The sequence below is a fragment of the Aspergillus alliaceus genome, assembly GCF_009176365.1.
Source record: "Aspergillus alliaceus strain CBS 536.65 unplaced genomic scaffold BDW43scaffold_5, whole genome shotgun sequence".
Classification (NCBI taxonomy): domain Eukaryota; kingdom Fungi; phylum Ascomycota; class Eurotiomycetes; order Eurotiales; family Aspergillaceae; genus Aspergillus; species Aspergillus alliaceus.
The window spans coordinates 669,677-689,973 of record NW_022474688.1 but is presented as its reverse complement, the minus strand read 5'-3'; the positions used below and the strand labels follow the sequence as shown (position 1 = coordinate 689,973).

Sequence of the window (20,297 nt, the reverse complement as noted above, 5' to 3'; positions counted from 1 at the left end):
TTGATGAATCTTAATGCTCGGAACTAACTACGGTTGATTCACTTCATGTGGAGATCAACCCTTTGGTGTTTAAGGAGGATATGCTACCTCAACGTTTACTTGTGCTTACCCGCACAGAGAACCAAATGCACATGATCAGAAATTAGACATGTTATATTATATCTCGTTTTAAATATCTATTACCTCACGAATCATGGCGCAGAGCGACGACGCGGCCGGCTCCCTCATCATGGTGAAATGGTTGGCATTCTCTATCGCAAAAGTTCTGATGTTCTCGGCGCCGATGAACTCGTCCCACCCGTTTGGTCCGAAGTCGCTCCTGTTATCCAGAAGCCAGTTCATGCCACGAGGATCGTCAGGCTGTGCCTCGGGGCGTGAGTCGTCGGGGTTCTTGCACACGCCGTCCCTGGCCCAGATTATGGTGGTTCTGGGCGCTGAGCCGCGCTCAAAGGGCTGAGGAATGTACTTGTCTAGGGCCTCGATGAAGACACAGAAGTGCTGGAAGAGCCAGTCCGGCGGGGCATGGGTCTCCGCGCCCATTTCGAAGGCGCCGAAGATGCCCGACTTCTCTAGGAAGTCGTACATGCGCTTTGGAAGCTTGCCGAGGCCAATGGGGTTAGGAGAGTCAATCAGGATGAGACTCTCGACAACCTCACCCTCGGCAACCAGCTGCCGCGCGGCATCAAATGCTGAGACGCCGCCTGCTGACCAGCCAGCGAGGTGGTATGGGCCATGGGGCTGGCGTCGACGGACCTCGGTAAGGTAGGAACCGGTGATGTCCTGGAGAGCGCAGTTGAACTCCCGCGGCTTTGTGAGGTACGGGCTGTTCAACCCAATGACTCGCAAGTTGGGCGAGATAGGCGGCAGGGTGACGTAGGAAGTCGCCGAGCCGGCACCATCGGGGAACAAGAAGATAGTATTGGAACAGTGTTTTGTCCCCTGCAGCAAGGTGGATGTCGAACGAGGAACCTCAACGACAACAGGCTTGATCTCGTCGTGTACAAAAGCGATAGAAGGGCCCTTTCCTAAGTCGCCGGGAATGTCCCCATTGGTACTTGGGGCTGTGGAGGCAGCCCTAGACGTGGTACTCTCCGTCTCCGATGCGGAGCTTGAAAAACTGTCGTCAGTGATACCTGCAAAGACGGTGATAAAGCTCTTGAAATCCTTGACTGTAGAACACTCGTAGAACTGTGCGGCGGGAATATCCAAGTCAAGTTCTTCGCGGAAGTTGCCCAGAATGGTCAACGACATGAGTGAATCCACCCCCAAGTCCGCCAGGAGGACAGAGTCGGTAAGCTGAGCCAGGTCAACCCCAATCTCGTCAGCAATAATCACTAGCGCCTTCTCAACAAGACCGGAGGCGACAGCAACAGGTGGCTCCGCTTGTTTAGATGGTGAAGCAAAGGCAGAACTCTGGTTGGTGGTGGACGGGAGAGTTGGCAGGTTATAGCTAGCAGATTCAGGAGCAGCGCGCTTGGCCCTCTTGGTCTTGGCCGTCGAAGGGCTGGGAAGAAGCATTTCCAAGACTTTACGAGAAACCTTTTTGAAGGTAACACCGCCGCAGACGGCAATGATGTTGCCATCACGAAGAACATGCACATCACCACTATAGGTGGAGTCGTCGGAGCCAACAGCCTGCATCTTAACATGCGTCTGATAATGCACGCCGCACTGGTAGGGCTCGGTCAGATGCAGGTAGCGCCACCCGTGATTGACATAGACGTAGTCGTCAAGGTCTAGGCTGTCGCTGCAATTCATGATAAAGCCCGTGATGTGACCCAGGCTGTCGCAGGAGTATGGATTAAGGGTAAACTGATCCTTTCCGGACGGCAGGAAAACCTTAGCGGTACCCTCGAGACCCGCACTGTCAAACCAGATCTGCTGGATGCCCTGGAAAGTAGGTCCGTACTGCACCGCGGTAGAAAACATCTTGTACAGCATACCGCGGCGCATCATATGGGCGGAACCGTCACCAACCCCTTGAGTGAGTTGCGTGATACTCCTTTCGATGAGATAGAGATGGCTCTGCCAGCTCTCGCGGTAAGTTTGGGGGTCCTCGGCAACGACATCACATACTGCGTGAAGCGTCGTTTGTTTTCCAAGCTCATTCACGCTGTAGATCTGCATTGAGCCGCACATGGTCGTCCAGTTCATCTCCAATGATGCCCTGAACAATTGGGGACTGTTCTCGTTCACAATGAGGGCTTTCTCAACAGCCATGTTATTGATAGCAGGAATGTAAGCGCTCATCTCGGGCCCACGGTGCTCAATGAGGTGTTTAGCCAGGGTGAAGGCTACGTCGGCAAAGAGTGTCTAACAAGCGGAACGTCAGCATTTCGGTTTGTGGAGAGGGGTAAAAAAGGTGCTAGGTTGGACTCACCGAAGGAGCCATAGTCAACCCGTTCACACGATGGTTCTGCGCAATCCTTAAGAGAGCCGGGTCGTGCATGTCGGACTGAATTGTAACGGAGCTTCTCTTGTCTCCAAGAGTCTGCTCAACGACATCGTGGACGGAGTCGCTTAGCCTGATGGCTCTTGACTGCACGGGCATGGCAGCAGCTGAAGGGGCCTCCACTGGGGCGTCACCTTTGGTTAGACACCAGCTATACTTGTACTGCATCCAGTAGTTTGCAAGTTGCCAGCTGTACCTAGGAAGAGAGAGCACCTTGCGAGAAGATGCAAAATCGCGGTGGTATTCATCCCAGTTAACAGACAAGCCGGCCAGGTGAAGAGTGCATAGAGAATCCGCCAAAGTTCTGAAGAAGTTCTCCTTGCGACGGAGAGAAGCGCAGCATCGGAGTTCTTGTCCGATGATAGACTTGACCATTCTTGTAAGGATCGGGTGAGCTCCGATCTCTATGCACATACCAGTCCTGTCCATGATGCCATCAGCTTCGGCCATACGAACGGCGCCAAGTAAATCGACAGTCTCACGACAGTGGCGTCTGATGTACTGTGGCCCGATCATGTCATCAGAGGTGACCATCGCGCCCAGCAAAGTCGAGACCATTGGCAGTTCCTGGTCGCGAAATTCTACGTGCGAGGCTAGCTCTTCGAGCTCGTCGAGAATAGGATCAACCTGAGACGAGTGGAAGGCAAAGGGGATCTCTAGCCTGTGAAGCTTGTAGCCTAGCTGGGTGAGCTTGCCACAGAGGGCATCGATATCGGCATTGGGACCGCTGAGGACAGTATCCTGTATGCCGTTGATGCAAGCAACCTCAACCAGCATGTCAGAAGGAATCTGTTGTCTTAGGTCATCCGCCGCTGCCTTCACAGCGATCATCCCATGCGTGTTGGCTGTGCATTTCCTCTCGAGGAGAGCCGCTCGGTGGCCGCAGAGGTAGATGGCATCATTGACACTGAGAATACCCGACAACTGTAGGGCGGCATACTCGCCTAGGCTGTGGCCAATAACATACTGCGGCTTGATTCCGAGATTCATCCAGAATCGTGCCAGGGAGATTTGGATGATGCAGGTACCGAGCTGGACAACGACGGCAGAGAGTTCCTCAACTGGAATCGTCCCATCAACCAGTGGCAAAATTGACGGCAGGCCCTGGAGCCTCGCGATGGAGTCGAGTTCGTGGATGTCGGACCGGAACGAGGAGAAGTTCTTGTAGTAGCCGTTGGCCATGGCAGTTTCCTGGGCTCCCTGGCCGGTAAAGAGAAAGCCGACTTTTGGGGGTACTGCGGGAATCCCCTTGACTTCAGCAGCGACGGTCGCCGCCGCGGATAGAGACCGCCGCAGGTCTTCCAGGCCGTTGGTGACGAATGCCACGCGACGGCTGTGGTGCACACGACGAGCAGTAGTTGTGTACGAGAGCTGGGAGAGTAACTCACTCTCCGAAGCCCACGAGTTGGCAACGAAAGCTTCTAGAGTCCTCAGGTTTTGCTCCAGTGCCTTAGTAGACCGTGCCGAGACCACCACTACATGGTCCGTTCGCGGGTCTGCAGCCTGGTAGTGTTCGAATCCAGAAGATGCAGGGCCGTCCTCGAGCAACAGCGAAGTGTTTCCACCTGCCGCAGAGAAGTTGTTGATCAGCGCCCTCCTCTTGCCGTTGACAGGACGAGGCCATTCTTCATCGCGTCCCAATGCGATATGCACACCGCGGCGATCGAGATCCGTAGGGAAGCTGTGGTTGATCTTGGTCTTGATGCCACAATGAGGGGGGATCTTGTTCTTCTGCATCATGAGCAGCACCTTGATTACTGCAATGACCCCTGAGGCGGACTCGGCATGTCCAACGTTGGCTTTAACAGCTCCTAGATAGAGGCGCTTATCCCGGGGACGACTGTAGTCGAAAGCAAACGAATTAAGGACTGAGCGCATCTCCACGGCATCCCCAGCTTGAGTTCCCGTTCCGTGCATCTCAACGTAACTGACATCGTGCGGATGGATTCCGGTCTCATTCAGAAGCTTTTTGAACAAGTACTCTTGCGCGTCCGCCAAGGGTCTAGTGATTGAAACCGATTCGGCCGAGTGGTTGGTGTGTGCACCCAAGATGGTGCCAAAGATGGGGTCGTTATCTGCAATAGCATCTGGCAGTCGCTTGAGGATGAGAGTCCCAACGCCATCGGCTCGACAGTAGCCATCAGCACTATCGTCAAATGCCTTGCAGTTACCCGTGCGCGAGAGAAAGTGCCCACGGTCAAGGCCGGCAAAGTTATCGGGGTTAGTGAGAACGTTAGTACCACCAGCAATTGCTGTATCGCAATCGCCATTGACCAGAGCAGTGATAGCAAGGTTGATGGCGGCGAGACTAGAAGAGCAGGCAGTATCTACAGCAATGCTGGGACCTGTAAACTTAAAGAAGTAGTTGACCCTGCCGGGAATGAAGGCACGGTTGGCTCCCGGGATGTAATAGGTGTCGATATCCTGCGAGGAATTTACCTCACCCCAATCATTGCTCGTCGTACCATAGTAGACACCAACGCGGCTCCTCTGGGTCGAAGGGGTCCGATCAGGTACGAGTCCGGCCATCTCGAGCGCTTCGTATGCGGTGAGCAGGGCCAGTCGCTGCGCCGGGTCCGTCTGCATGGCCTCCTTTGGAGACATGTGGAAGAATTGGGTGTCAAAATAGCCTGCCGTCTTGAGCCAGCACCCATACTGGACCTGGCTAGTGTTCTTCCGCTGGCCAGTAGGGTCATAATGGTCGCGGGCAAAGCGCTCCTCGGGCACCGGCTTATGAACATCGAGGCCTTTGGTGAGCAGATCCCAGAACTCGTCGAGGTCATCTGCCTCCGGAAATCGGCCACTGAATCCAATGATGGCAATTCTGTTTGCGTCCCCTGGAGGTACTTGCGAGCATTTTAGGCCCCCAGCCTCCTCCTTGGCTAGGTCCTCCAAGGTACGACCGATGCGTGTGGTAGCACCTCTCTGAGACAAGCAGTCTGCGAGGCTCCATGTGGCCTGAGTGTTGACTGGCGTGATTGTTGTATCGTTGGTCGACGCAATTTTGAACAGGGTCTCAGTGACAAGGTCCATTCGAATCTGTTGTGCAAGGGCGCTTTTGAGGGTGTCCTTTAAAAGAGCCCCAAACGAGGTATGCCCTACAAGAGCCCCAGAAGCGCAAGAAACGAGAGGAACGAGCGTCTTATTGTCCAGAAACTCGATGCCCCTGAGAGTTAAATCTAGGACCTGTTCAAGGTCGCTTTCAGAGTATGCGAGGGGGCAGTGATAAGGACCGTAGATGGGAGCAGGGTGCAGTCTCTTGCCGGAGAATGCATCCAGTGACCTCAATGACTCGAGAACGGCTGGGGGACCACTGACGGTTGTGAAACCTGGACCGACAGCGCTGATATAGGGCTGCAAGGCTGTGGGTAGCTTCTGATAACATAGTTGAGTAGCAAATCCAATATTTATGGTGGGCTCCGTGACTGACCTTGTTCGCTGAGAACGTTGCTAGAACTTCTGACACAACTTCCTCCTGGTTCGAAGAGAGAACCGCAGACCAGCTTGCGGGTGTCGAGTAACCAAGAAGCTCGGCTCTCCTATGGACGTGCATCCCAAGTCGGAAGGCGACAGTAACGGCCTGGACTCCTAGTCTAGAGATTTCGAATACATTTGTGGAACAGCTGATAGCAGCAGCCGCAAGGGCTCCGGTGCAAATACCGAGGAAGTAAGACGGACTAGGTAGGAGATGTTGTTTATCCGTTCGAGCAAGGTAGCTTTAACCTAGTCAGTACAGTACAATCTCAAGTCAAACGCCATAACTCACTCAATGTAGTAGCCTATCTCGTAGACGCATAAGAAGCAACTTTCCAGGGCCGCGTGGGTTGTGTTCCTCCGAACCGCCTCCACGAGCAGACCGAGGCTCTCTGCCTGTGCGATTGACTTTCTGTCGGTAGATGGTAGGGCACGTGTCTCGCGTTGAATCGCCCAGAACGCTTTGCGCAGGAATGATGCCAGGATTGCATTGTCCTTGACCTGCACGAGACGTTGCAACTTATCAAGTACAGAAATGCTTTGGTCACCAAAGACATATACATCTGCCGAAGATGTCATGTTGAAAGATGGCAATGAGATTAGCTGTTGAAAGCAAGTAGAAGGTTTGGCAATGGGCGTTGAACTCGTGGTACTTTATCGCTTCCCCATCTCTCCAGGTCAACGAGACTCGCCAAACTTATAATAACTTCAGATATCGACATGATAAACATGATGAAGCGCCAGATCACAATCCGTGACGAAAACCAGTCCGAAAATTCCCAGTATGCTTCGTGTTCTCTTAGTCTTACGAAAATCTCCGAGGTTCTGCACTGGAAATTATAGTAGTCGTATAAGCCGGATCCACAGGTAAGCATGCAGAACACGACCTCCGAAGCTGTCCGAACCAGACCGAAATGAGCATAGCAGTTCCAGCTCCCAGCCGAGATTGAGCATATCTCAAGCGGACTAAATCGACATTGTAGTAAAACAATTTTTTTTCTCCTATATATATTGATGGAGCTGGTGTAGCTCACGTGTATCGGATGATTGTCTTAAGGTCTAAATCTACTTTACAGAGATTCCTTGGTGTTGTGGTCAGGTCACGTGCTTCATGCCTTAGGCTCCCATAGGCTCTGACATATTTTTGGTGATCTGATTCTTGTATACGTATGTTAAAGTTTTTAAGCGTCTTCTACTCCCCCAATATCAATTATTTTCAAATAAAATTTATATGGAAGATAGGTATTATACTTTATTTTATATATACTTACCACCATATATACTACAATAGATAATACTTAATCATTATATGTCGTGAGATAATTAAGTAAAAGACTTTTAAGATAGGTTTTAAGATCTACAAAGCCGGTAAACGATCTTAGTAAAAATTTAAGTCTAAACAGGATAAACACTATTCTACATGAATGGCAAGGCTCTTTTAAAATGGAGATACTACACTTGTCTGATGTGAATAGAGTTTCAAAGAGAATATATACAAATTGGCAACAAAGAGTTTAACTCAGTATTGACCTTGGTCACAGCCAGTTTAAGACTATCCTAAGAGACTTCCACCAGTTTCTTCGCCGCTTGCACCAGGCTGACAGGGTCCTGAAGTTCGCTTGGCTCGTTAGTCGGCGTATCAACTTTCCTCTTCTGTTCCACTCGTGTCGCTGGGCTAGCTGCATTCCGGCGTCTCTCCGTCTCGTCCTGCGCCGCCTTGACTGCCTTGTTGTAGAGGTGTCCTCGAGCAGTAAGCTCAACATCCTCCAGGACTGGCGCGGTGGACAGGGCCATGAACGCGCGCAAAAGCCAATCTTCATCGCTGAGCTTCAACATGTCCTTGACCATGGCCGCAGCCGGTCCGGGAATGCAAAGCAGTGCGCTGCAGACCATCCGAGACCTCTCCAATGTCATGGCAGCTGACTGCGCTCGCACCTGGGCATAACTAGCAAAGGCAGTCTTGATGGCCTCGCGCGGTAGCTTCTCACCAGGCACGGATGCCTTTCGAGCCTCCATGAGTTTATTGACCAAGACGGCGCACGACTCTATGGCCTGGTTAGCACCTTGGCCACCTGCTGGGGTCGTCTTGCAGGCGGCGTCTCCGACGATGACGGCACGGTCGGTGTGCCATCTTTTTGCCACGCCTTCCTCAACTGCAATCTTAACAGCCATGACTCGGTTCTTGAAGAGGTCTCCGAACTTGAGCCGTGGTGTAACTCGGACGTGGGCAACAGCCTGGCAGAGTGCTTCGGCCTCGGCCTCAGTGTATCGTGGCGCATGGGAGAGCGGGATGTCATTGTTAAGGTTCTCGAAGACGAACCAGAACACGATGCCGTCCTTGCCCGTGAAGCCGATGATGGTCTCCTGCTCTCGATAAACTGCAAACCGCTCGCCAGGGGCAATGCCCTCGGTGGGCGCCGACATTCCATAGACGGTGGAGAAGCCGATGCCGATGTCTAGGGATGAGTCAGTCAATTCTATGGCAATCTGTACGCGAAACTCACAATCATCTGCGGAGCGAATCTTCTTCTGGGGCAAGGAGGAGTCGATATGGTCGCGTACAGCACTGCGTACGCCGTCCGCACCCACAACCATGTCTGCCGTGACGGATAGCCCACTGGACGTTGTGACAACGACATGGTTATCTGTCTCCTCGATCGAGGTAACACGCGCCGACGTCCTGACGCATTCCGTACGCTGTATGCGGCGCACCATGATGGGAAGAAGCTTTGGTCGTTCGATAAAGGCGACAGGGTATCCGATCCTACGTGGTAGTGCGTACAAGTTAGACGAGGACAGTCGAGGCAAAGCGCATCTGTGAAACGAACTTCTCGCGGTACTGTCCCATGGCACTAGAATCAGACATCATGTTCCCCTCACTGTCATAGGAGAACCACTTTCTGAGGGGTATGGTAGCCTGTTCGATGTCCTCCACGAGACCTAGCTGGTCAAGGATACGCAGACCGTTTGGCTGCAGACCAATACCGGCACCTCTGTCTGACTCGAGGGTGTCACGACCCTCAAAGAGAATGTAGCTGATGTTGAGTTTCTCGAGCATCAAAGCAAGAGTAACGCCAGCTATGCCCCCTCCAGCAATGGCGACTTCGTAATGTTGCTTTGGGTTAGCCATGACGTTGGAATTGCTGACAAGCGAACTGTTATTTTGGTGGGGGGAATAATCAAGTCTCATAAAGCAGTCCAGTCACTTTTATGCATTTGCCGATGCCTCGGAGATCCAGCGTAGCCTAGAGGACTAAATATTAGTACTTACATATTCTCTAGAGAGCCACTATAGCCTTAAGTGGACAAGTATCGGCGGTTGGTTCAATGTGGGAACGGCCGAAAATATCCGAATCTAGAAAACACGAACTCGGTCTTCGCATCGCAGCTTAGTTCGTTCACGCACGGAGTGCGGAACATTTCGGTTTTCAAAAGTCAGCCAGCAACCTCTTGCTAGGTACATATAAAAGGATATGTCCATGTAGAGATGATCCACATCACAGACTTTACTGAACAGTAGTACCCCTCTCCAGATTTTCTTTGTTTCTACCTATTCAAGCAACTACGACATTTCAGCTTCATTCTAATATCCAAAAAATCCCTCCCTATCATACGGCCCACATTCAAGATGGCTATGACCGGCGTTACCAATGGTGTGAACGGCGTTGCCAATGGTGCAAACGGCGTTACCAATGGCACCCATGGCCTCGTCACCAACTCGTCACCACTGGAGCTCCTAGTTCGAGACCTCAACAAGCAGAGCAAGACGTTCACAGATTACCTCCGAGCTAATGGGCTTCCCGAGCCAAGTTTCGAGCGTGACGCACCCATCATCAACCTGCCTCCACATGTTCCTGAGGACATACAGGTTGCCAAGGAGAAGCTCCTGGACCACGCACTACAGATCTTCCAGCTCGTCGCCGGGCCTGGAGAGTATTTGCAGAATGTCATCACCGGCGTGAGTGCGTCCCTAAACCGATACTCGATGCGACGCTGACTGACTTGTCGGTAGTACCATTACATGGAAATTCTCCGGTGGATGAGCCACTTCAAGATCTTCGAACTGGTTCCCTTGGATGGCAGTATTTCGTACTCGAAGCTGGCCGCGAAGGCCGGCGTGTCGGAGCTGCGGCTCAAGTCTCTAGCCCGCATGGGCATGACAAACCATCTCTTCGCCGAGCCCGCGCCGGGCTTCATCGCCCACTCGGCTACGTCTGCAGCACTGGTCACGAACACTAAGTTTTCCGACCAGAGGGTGTGGATGACCAGTGTCATTACCCCGGTCATCGCGTCCATGGTCACAGCCCACGAAAGATGGCCCGACAGCACAGCACCAAACAACACCGCTTTTAGCGCTGCCTTCAACACTAACCTTGGTATGTACGAGTACATCGCCAAGCAACCCGAGCTATACAAGTTGTTTGGGCGTGTCATGGATGCTGTCGCCAACAGCCCCAAGAGTGACCTGAAGCACCTTGTCAGCGGCTTCGACTGGGCGAGCCTCGGAAAGGCCAAGGTCGTCGATGCAAGTTCTTCCTCCCTAAATCCATGCTGGGTACATTAGACTGACTGGTTGTATTGGAATAGATCGGCGGTAACATCGGCCACAGCTGCGTGACCCTGGCAAAGGCCTTCCCTGACTTGGAGTTCATCGTCCAAGACATCCCGCATGTCGTCGAAGAGGGTATCAAGGTCATCCGGGAGAACAACGAGGCCAGCATTGCCGATCGCATCAAGTTCCAAGAGTACGACTTCTTTCAGAAGGAGCCCGTGCAGGGAGCCGAAGTCTACCTTTTCCGCCAGATCTTCCACAACTGGGACTTTGAGAACTCAGTCAAGATCCTGAAGAACACGGTCGGGTCCATGAGCGAGGGCTCGCACGTGCTCATCATGGACTTTGTCATTCCCGAGCCTGGAAGTGTTTCCTCCGTAAACGAGCGCGTGCTTCGCTCTCGTGATGTCGGCATGATGCAGCTGTTCAATTCAATGGAGCGCGACCTAGAGGGCTGGAAGGCCATCTTAGAAGCAGTGGACTCGAGACTCAGGATCAATGGTGTGAACACGCCATATGGAAGTTTCATGTCGGTGATTGATGTAATTCTGGAATAGAGGCTTCGAAATATAAATGTTGCAGATAAATAAGTACGTTGTCCGTAAGGTAGTTAAACTATTCTGGGAATAAACCCTTGTGGCTACTAGTAGCTCTGAGGGACTTGATGGATGTCAACTACTGGTGGTTTGGTATACAGTCGATGAGTGGTAGGATGGCTCAATGTATTAGACCTAAGATAGCCCCGGTCTAGGGCCGGTGGTACCGACCAACCATGCAGAAAGCAGGTAACAATGGAGTTTATGCGCCTCTTGTTTTCTTTCTTTTACATGATCACTCAGCAGAGGAAAGTTACTTTAACTATGCCATTCGAAGAGGAATCACTTAGTTATACCTCCACTGTGTAGACTGTGAGGGAAACTGCACCAGCCTACATCTGCGGTGTCCCGTATTCTACCGGCAATGGCCTGTAGAGCGTAGGGACAACCTATATATAGAGCAACTTGCCATATACTTCTACAGTAACTGTTTTTCTCCAAGATGGAAATCCATTCTCATACGGGTGAAGTTGGCGTCTACAAAGTGGTCTCTTACTCCCAGGTGGATATTCGCTCGTCGGACAAGAAACATATCAGTCACAACTAATACACTTACCTCTCCAGCAGTGCGTTCTTATAAAAATGATAAGATCAAAAGTGGAAGGCGAAAGGCAAAAAACGAAGAGAAGGAGGACGAAAACACAACACAAAAAGAGCAAACACAAAGAGGCTCTTTCCGAAGATTTTTGTTGGCAGTAAAAAGTGCTACGGACCCATATTGACAGTAGTTAATATATATGCTACAGGCGGGTAGACGAGAAACTCGTGAATAAAAATAGTACATAATCCCTGAGTAGTAGTACTTAAGGATATATCAATTTTTATATGGATCCCAAGGAGCTTTTCATGTGTGTCCTGGCCATTCAAGTAGAGTTGAATTGAGGATCAGGGGATCTCAATGCAAGCCAATATTGTCTATGTGTGTATATGTGTGAGTGAGTTCATTCTGATCCCTTCCTTTTTAGTTAAGATAACTCTTGAGGTAGGACTGTGATGACATCGAAAATACGATGAAGATCTGGGATCCAACTCCAGGGATATACAGGATCCTACTACCACTATCCACTGTATATGACCTGTTCGCTGGGTGTTTTGTCTACTACGAACCCCTGAGATAAATGAAGGTGGCCTCCTCGCTAAGTGAATATTCAAGACCAAATGCACATGATATAGTGATTAACCGGTATATCAAATATTGCGACACATAAAATATTGATTCTATGCACGGTACTCCACTTGTGAATATAGTACTTTTCCACACACGCGGTATTGAATATTGACAGGTGAGTGGAAAATGTTGTAAATCGAGGCTCAACCAGAGCTTCAGATACGGAATAAATTTAAGACTCGAGCAGCTAAATTATAGCAAGCCATTATATAGCAAGAGTCATCCGATACATTGCGTAAGCTTGCCACGTCCGAAAGCTTACAGAGGACCACTCGGATACAGCCCAGTGACTTTGACTACTGCAAGGTGTAAAGGAGGAAGTCAGATACACTTTTCTTTGTTTCTCTAAGTTGGAAAAGAGAAGGAGATGCATAAGAGTAAGATGATAGGCAGCATTTTTAACGGGCCCGCTTCAGATATGTAGAGCATTGGTAGCAAATATTTTACAAGCGCAAGTATATCGAATGTCAACAGGTCTGCTCCGGCAACTTTTGGAAGGCAATCAGATCCATTACAGGCCGCCAAGTATAGTGTAGTTAATGTATTTCAAGAGAAGATTATTCTTGTTGCATTACTTATGTTTATTTGAAAACTATTTCACACATTTTATCCACAATTGCCTAATTTAGTAGATATAGAGTGTCACTATTATATAGCAGACTGTCATAGACTTGAGCTTACAGAGAAAAACTGGACACGATGACCTCAATAAGACTGGGGTCAATATTTTTGTTGGTATTCAAGGTAGATAAAGATAGATAAAAAAAGAAATAAAAAAAAAATAAAAATACTAAGTGTTTGAGAACGTAGAAGAATGATTAAGTACTACAGTAAAAGAAAGACAACATAAATGACTGCCTTGCTATAACGATTTAGACAATATTCTTTATATTCATTTTAAAGATTATTAAATACTACAGAAATACAGTCTTTGCATTCACATCACAGTATAGGAAAAACCTAACAAAATTAGGGATGGAAAAGCCTATACCAAGACTGAGATTAAAAGACAGAAACTAGAGAGCTATATTAGATAGAAAATAGGTGCATATAACTTATTACCTCGGCCTATAATTCTCGGTAGGATTATATAGGATAGACTTCACGCACAAGTTTACATTTAAAAAGATTGGGAGGGGGATACTGTTTTAGAACCGGATTAGACACTATATCTTAGTAGGTACAGCATGCGACTTACCCCGTGTGCCATGCACTATGAATATGTCAGAGATCTAGATAGATAGTTAATGGATTGGAAGCACTTACCCATCCTGGATTATATTCAGCCTGTCCTCCTCGGCACCGAATTCGTTTACGTTGGCAGGCTGGCTCATTATAGATCTCAAAGTGTGGCAAGGCAGAAACAACCCCACAGAGTGCAATAAAAAAAACAATAGATTGAATCTTCATCATTATTTGATAATGATCTCCTTGGTGTATAGTAAGGATTTAAAGAGGGCTTTGAGATTGATAGGAGTTCCATCTAGTGTCCGGAGCGTGGGGAGAGATCTTTATACACTCGCATCTGCCCACACCTGCTGGTACTGGGCCATACCTAGTAACCACCATGGACTATTACACTCTTCTAGAGCGGTTCCTTCATTGACGATTCATGTCATGAATCATCTAGTGTTATTTATTACATGATTGAAGCAATTGTTGCATCCCAATTTTCCCTCGCAGATGAGATGTATAAACGTCAGCGGAGCCAGACAACAGAGACCTTCAGTAGAAAAGAAGCTCAGCTCATGAGTCGTTGACGTACACTACTAATTCTTCGGTTGGTGACTATTGTAGACTAGCCAGAATAGAGTGGCAGACGGGGAGGGGAGGGGAGGTTAATGGCTCAAGCTTATCATCGCCCTTCTTTGAAAAGGCTCAAATGCGACAAGAGATTTATTCGAGCAGTCGAGTGAATAAATCCGAGAAGGTCGCTCGGCCAGCTGAAATTCGTTCTACAGAGTCGCGTATAAAGTTAACAGATGTTCCTTGGCACAGGCTAGAAATGTCACCCTTCAAGAGACATCAATCATAACCTGGAAATGAACAAATGTTAGGTGACAGAACCTCTTGCTGATTGAGAGAACACACACATGACGGGAGCCCTGAGTGTCATCCAAAATAGGCTAGCGCACCTCAATACCTTTGCGACTACGCGACTATGCGACACTATGCGAGACCGCGAGACCCGCGAGACCCCACTCGCCTGGTCCTCCTTCGCCGAACAATGACTTGAAGCATGCTGCGTTTACATAGCCCCGAGTCGGACATCATCGGACATTTCCAGTCGATGCATCAGTGCCATCAAGGCAGCAATGGATTCAAATAACTGGGCTGAGTACAGATACCCAGGGTAGACACTAGCACAATTACACAAAATATTTCACACGCGTTTCTTTGTCGCCTCGCTATGCCATCCCCACACTTTTCCAGCGTCCTTGTTTTCGGCGCCACTGGCGAAGTCGGCTCCGCCGCTGCCCTCGAGGCCCACGCCCGCGGCGCCCGCGTCACCCTGGCAATGCGAGACGTCGCCAAGCCCAATGAGTGGATCTCCTCCGAGCAGGAGCGTGCTGCTGGCTTACAGCGGATCACCGCCGACCTGACCAACCCCGAGGCCGTGACACGGGCCGTGCATCAGACTGGCGCCCAGGCGGCCTTCATCTATGCCGTACGCTCCAATGACATGATGCGCGGAGCCCTCACCGCGCTCCGGGATGCTGGCATTCAGCACGTTGTGTTCCTGTCAACCGCACAGGTCAAGAACGCGGGCGCCACCAAGGGCGACATCCGCTCCATCCAGCGCGACCACTTTATCCCCTGGCAGCACGCGCAGATTGAGGTAGGGCTGGAGGAGATCGGGATGCCGCACACAGCGCTGCGAGCGGGGTTTTTCGCCAGCAATCCGCTACGGATCTATCTTGATAGGTCTGCGGAGCCGAAACAGGTTAATCTGCTAGCGCCAGAGGTGCTCCATGATCCTATCGACCCGGCGGATATCGGCAGGGTGGCTGGTGCCATACTCGTCAACCCGCAACAGTACGCTAGCGGCCACCAAGTTACGAATGGGTCGACTCCCGGCAAGAATGTCATCTATCTCAACGGGCCGGCGCTACTGTCCCAGGCTGAGCAGTGGGACATCATCAACCGGGAGCTCGCTGCGGCGGGGAAGTCCCCGGTCAAGGTCAACCACATCACTATCGAGCAGTACCTCAAAAACCTGGCTGCGCTGAATGTCCCGGAAGTGGTGGCCAAGTCCCTGGCTAAATCTATGGTAGAGACAAGGGCGCTGTACGCGGCCGAGGACTTCGAGAAGGAGAGGAGCAATGTCGGCCTCCTGACCGGCCGGGAGGCTACGAGCTTTGTGGATTTTGTTAAGAGGGAAATTCCAAAATACTTCTAGGAGTGAGTTCCGGAGAAATCTTAGTCTGGGATGTATTGGAGGGGTCGCATACATTTATTAGCATTCATTCTTATAGAGATACAGCAGCAAGTCCTCATTTCATTTCATTTCATTTTGTTTTATCTAGCTTGTCAAGTAATGATTTTATCTAAGTGTTGCCATCCGATATTCAAGTCCGTTATCCCCGCTCGCCGCCCTGCAAACCACTAGCACTACGTTTGGTCGCTGAGGATCAACGTTCCTTAGATTGACACCGAGTCCATGTACAAGTACAGTAATAAATAATTTCATCTAATATTATATACATAAAGGGATCCGGTTCCTATTTGTGCACCCACCAATATGTCCGGCTCTGCCAAGAAACGTCATGAACCACGTACAACAACACATCAAGATAACCTCGAAGGGAGCCCAAGATCAACGCCAGAAAATGATGACGCGGTATCACCATCATCATCTACCCAGGACCAGTCTGGGAGGAAGTCTATGAAGGGGCTCAGCGTTTCGGTGCCAAGAACTCCCTGGAGAGCACCTGAAGTCTCCTTGCTATACGGAACCGAGGAAAACCCAGACAGTGAGGGCTCAGACGTTGGCATAGTTGTCCGATGTGGCGGTGTAGGCCAAGCACTGGTGTGCGTCGTCTCAGGATAATGCGAGAGAAATCCTGCGGCGGGCGGGCACGGGATAGGGTCATGGCGCTGAGCCCTCCGGTCAGCCTGTACCGGCCATCCCCGATCCGTCCGTTGTATTTCTCTCACATAGCGGACCTTGGCCATGAGCCGCCTGATAGGTCGCCAGAGGGCGAGGCGGCTCTCGTCTTCTTGATCTCCGCTGCCTTTCCACCCGTCGTACACGGTCGTCACGCAGTCCCACGCGCGATCGCACTCGGGAGATTGAGGCCGGGCGCATAATTCAGAAAGTACAAATGCCATCGCACCCCATTGGATGTGTGTCGTTGAGTACCACGTCCATTTCATGATGTCTCTATTTGTTAGAAGCATGCCCGATACTTCTAGTATCTCGATGGAAGTTCGGAAGAGGTCGTCGCGCATGTTGTTCTCTAACTGGCCGGCGCTCGCAGGGGTTCCAGGGAATAAGCGGCTCTTGTTTTTCATGTTTTCTGCTTGATACTCGCGTGACGCCACGGAATATTGTGTTGTGAGCCAGAAACGTGCCAGGATAATGCGGGCTACCGCTGAAGACAGGAGCTGGAATGGCACAGAGGTGTCGCAGATGGGCAGATATTTGCCGCGTAAGCTCGCTTCCAGGTTCTGGATCAAGACCCGACATTTTTTAGCAGGTTCTCCGGAGTCATCTGCTGCTGGAGCATTGCTACTACCCGGCCGTCTAGGCTGCTTCTGCTTTACAAGTCCTAGCTTCCAAGCTGTCTGTATGGCTTCGCACCGAATCAAGGAAAGTGTCATATCTGTTGCATGGTCCCATCGCTCAGCTGGAGGCTCTACCATCTCGGGCGACAAGTCAACGTCGTTAATGTGGAGGGGTGGCTTGGTATCCATGGCAAAGCCCTGCGCGATAGGCTCGTTGCAGTGATACTCGGACGAGCGGCTATCGATGATGCAGATCTGCCACCACAGGCGTCGACGCAACTCCGTCTCGAAGGGTTTGAGCCCGAATACCGTCCCGTCACGGTGCAGACCCATGGTTCGTGCAATGTGGTAGATGAGTGATGTCAGCGACCACGCGGCGCGCGAGTCGTCCTCGTTAGGCAATGCAGATAAGAAGAGCACTGCAGCCTGTAGCACCGTCATGCTCTGGGTGTTGAGCAGGTTGCCACGAGCGAGTGCTTGTTGCACGGCCAACCGGTACCTCTCCAGGGCAGCTTCACGCGTCTCATGGAGAATGCTGAGACACTGTTCCGGGGTAAGACTAACCACAGCCGAGTAGTGAATAGCAAAGATGAGGGTCTCGGTATGCTTATCAAGAGAGTCAAGTGAAGCAATGGCGTCCCAGTAGACGTGTGTCAACGTAGGCATGTGGAAGATGCGGACTAGTGGCGCAACATTCTCCGTGAATGCGGCGAAAAGAGTGACAGCCTGAGGCAATGAAGGGTGGAGATGCTGGAGGGAGGAGGCAATGGCTCGATAGCCAAAGATAGCGGCATTCAGCCCCAGCTGCGAGGAGTGACAGCTGGGGGTAGTAGTGGTGGTGGTGGATGAAGAATGGCCGGAATACGTTGACGGCGCCGGATCGTGAACGCCATCTTCGCTTGCGGGCTCAAATAAGAGGTCACGGAGTTCCTCAACCTAACATCGCCGCGTTAATATATAAGATGCGATTTTCAACGACGGGGAGAAGGCCTTTAAGAGTACCTCATTGGACAATGTGACCCAAAGGGCATTGTTCACGTAGTAGCTTTTCGATTCATCAACTTTGAGACGACTGAAGTCTACATCGAATGGATGGGTCTCGCTCGCTCCCCGAGCGCGAGAGGTTTCTTGAGCCTGGTGATTCTCCTGTGCTGCCGTTTCGTGGTCAGCAGCCGGTTTCCAAGAGCGCGAAGCAATCTTAAATGAAGTGGCTTTTTATATATCTCACCAGCTGCGCCGAATTGGTTGATGATACTCTCGAGGCGACAGAGACGTTCAGAGAGCTGGGGATCTACGCCGTGTCTTGGTCTCTTGGGCGCCCTGCCCCGGCCGGGTGGGTAGACACAGTTGCCTTCGGACCGCAGGCAGTTGGAGCACCGTGGGAGCTGGCGGTCGCACTTGACTCTGCGCTGACGACACAGGTTGCAGGTCCGCACTTGCATCTGTGGTGTTGACAGACCTAATGCAGATGATGTTTCAGGCATTGTGGCCATATCGGTGCGGTTGGTAGCTGTCGGGGCAGAAAGGTATCCGCTAGGCAGAACAGAGCGCTTCTCGTTATCCTGAGATAGATGCTAGACACGCAAGGTAGGGAGGGTGAGCAGGATGTGGAAGGAGAGCTGGAGAAGTGAGGTGCGTGCGGGGAGGCTTGATGTTTGATGTTCCCGAGCGGCGCGGAGCAATTTGGCATCTGGTGGGCCCGCATAGCTTATGCGAGACTATGCGAGCCCGAATGCGTATCTTCAATATCGGTGCTTGCAAGGCAGGAAGAAAAAAAAAAAAAAATTCGAAGTCAAGACCTGTCCTGGGATCTGCAGATAAATTCAACCTCGTAAGCAACATGGGGCGAATATACAAGTGGTTTTCTCCGTCTTGAACACCCAGAGCTGCATTTGTTCATTCATCTATACAGCTGGACGGGCCCTCCAACCACGAGACAGGCTACCTGATACTGAGTATGAGCGAACATCCACCAAACTATTCCGTCCCAGACGGGAATGAGTCCTTGAAAGCTTCCACTATGGGAGATGGGAGTACCGTGGTGGGCTTTGACGGCGATACGGATGGGTTGAATCCCCAGAACTGGCCCACGGGTAAGAAGATCTACACCACGGCGTTATGGGCACTGACGACGTGTTGGATCACCTTCGCGTCCGCTATCTACTCGGCTGGCACGGCACAGATCAGCGAAGAGTTCCACGTTTCGTACGATGTGGCCAACGCGGGCACCAGCCTGCTCATATTCGGCTTTGCTCTCGGCCCCATGTTATGGGCGCCACTGTGCGAGGTGTATGGGAGAAAATGGCCTGCTTTGGCGGTGGGTTCCCCTACCATGCCACCCCCCCAGCTATCGTCTAACCCGGATCTTTTCGCAACAGCCCTACTTTGTGAGCGCCGCCTTCGCCTTCGGCACAGCGACGGCCAAGGATATCCAGACCATCCTCATCACACGCTTCTTCGCCGGTGTATTCGGCAGCTCTCCCATATCCATCACTGGCGGCTCTATCGTTGACATCTGGAACCCCCGACAGCGCGGAACGCCCATGGTGTGCTATGGCATTACCATCGCGGCGGCACCGACCCTTGGGCCCATTATCGGTGGGGCCTTTATAGCCAGTGGGTGTGGGTGGCGCTGGACTGAATACCTTACAGGGATTGTCATGATGGTCCAATTTCTTTTAGACGTCCTTTGGCTGGACGAAAGCCATGCAGACGTGCTCCTGGCTCGGAAGGCACAAGGGCTGCGACGAGCTACGGGGAATTTTGTCTTTCACACCAAGGTTAGTGGGTCGTCGGGTCCTCCCGTTGCCAGCCTAACCAATGATTGCTTACCTTGTCTACTATACCTGCAGTGGGAAGAGACGAGGCCGACCTTTGGAGACCTCCTCAGCATCTATCTCGTCCGCCCTTTTCAGATGCTTCTTGATCCGATTTGCCTGCTGTTGACCATCTACACCTCATTCGTCTATGGTAAGCCTCTCTCCTCCACCTCCCTCCCCCCCTCCTCCCAAAGCAAAAACCAAGCCCTACCCAGATAGTCGCAAAGAGAGAGTTCTGACTCTAGGGGCAGCAATCCTCTACGCCAGCTTAGAAAGCTTCGCCCTCGAATATGGTCAGATGCGGGGCTGGGGTCCTGTCGTCAGCCAGCTGCCGTTCCTGGCCCTCCTACTTGGGTGCCTGGTCGCCGCCGCTGCCAACATCTACAACAACATCTACTACGGGAAGAAGCTGGTCGCGAATAATTTCAAGCCAGTGCCTGAAGCGAGACTGCCGCCTATGATGTATGGTGGATTTGCTTTCTCTGCGGGTCTATTCTTATTCGGATGT

At 51.2% G+C, this 20,297-nt stretch overlaps 5 protein-coding genes across 5 annotated transcripts; 2 read left to right on the top strand and 3 right to left on the bottom strand.

The window, feature by feature from the left end:
• Positions 1 to 168: 168 nt before the first annotated feature.
• BDW43DRAFT_307206 (type I polyketide synthase) lies at positions 169 to 6,505 on the bottom strand (the record flags this gene model as incomplete). Its single annotated transcript, XM_032046204.1, has 4 exons — positions 169 to 2,313; positions 2,381 to 5,827; positions 5,883 to 6,168; positions 6,219 to 6,505. 4 exons carry the CDS (start codon positions 6,503 to 6,505, stop codon positions 169 to 171), a joined length of 6,165 nt encoding a protein of 2,054 aa, XP_031904524.1.
• A 978-nt stretch (positions 6,506 to 7,483) lies between these two features.
• On the bottom strand, positions 7,484 to 9,056 carry BDW43DRAFT_307205 (FAD-dependent oxidoreductase; the record flags this gene model as incomplete). The annotated part of the gene is made up of 3 exons (XM_032046203.1): positions 7,484 to 8,382; positions 8,431 to 8,690; positions 8,755 to 9,056. The coding sequence occupies 3 exons, from the start codon at positions 9,054 to 9,056 to the stop codon at positions 7,484 to 7,486; spliced, it is 1,461 nt and encodes a 486-aa protein (XP_031904523.1).
• Positions 9,057 to 9,554: 498 nt separating this feature from the next.
• Positions 9,555 to 11,035, top strand: BDW43DRAFT_297365 (O-methyltransferase-domain-containing protein; the record flags this gene model as incomplete). Its single annotated transcript, XM_032044378.1, has 3 exons — positions 9,555 to 9,884; positions 9,939 to 10,442; positions 10,514 to 11,035. 3 exons carry the CDS (start codon positions 9,555 to 9,557, stop codon positions 11,033 to 11,035), a joined length of 1,356 nt encoding a protein of 451 aa, XP_031904522.1.
• Positions 11,036 to 14,476: 3,441 nt separating this feature from the next.
• Positions 14,477 to 15,835, top strand: BDW43DRAFT_263898 (NmrA-like family protein). Its single transcript, XM_032040609.1, has one exon. It carries the CDS (start codon positions 14,653 to 14,655, stop codon positions 15,640 to 15,642), a length of 990 nt encoding a protein of 329 aa, XP_031904521.1. The 5' UTR covers positions 14,477 to 14,652; the 3' UTR covers positions 15,643 to 15,835.
• A 196-nt stretch (positions 15,836 to 16,031) lies between these two features.
• Positions 16,032 to 18,454, bottom strand: BDW43DRAFT_307201 (uncharacterized protein; the record flags this gene model as incomplete). Its single annotated transcript, XM_032046202.1, has 3 exons — positions 16,032 to 17,906; positions 17,973 to 18,121; positions 18,199 to 18,454. The coding sequence occupies 3 exons, from the start codon at positions 18,452 to 18,454 to the stop codon at positions 16,032 to 16,034; spliced, it is 2,280 nt and encodes a 759-aa protein (XP_031904520.1).
• Between the last annotated feature and the right edge of the window lie 1,843 nt (positions 18,455 to 20,297).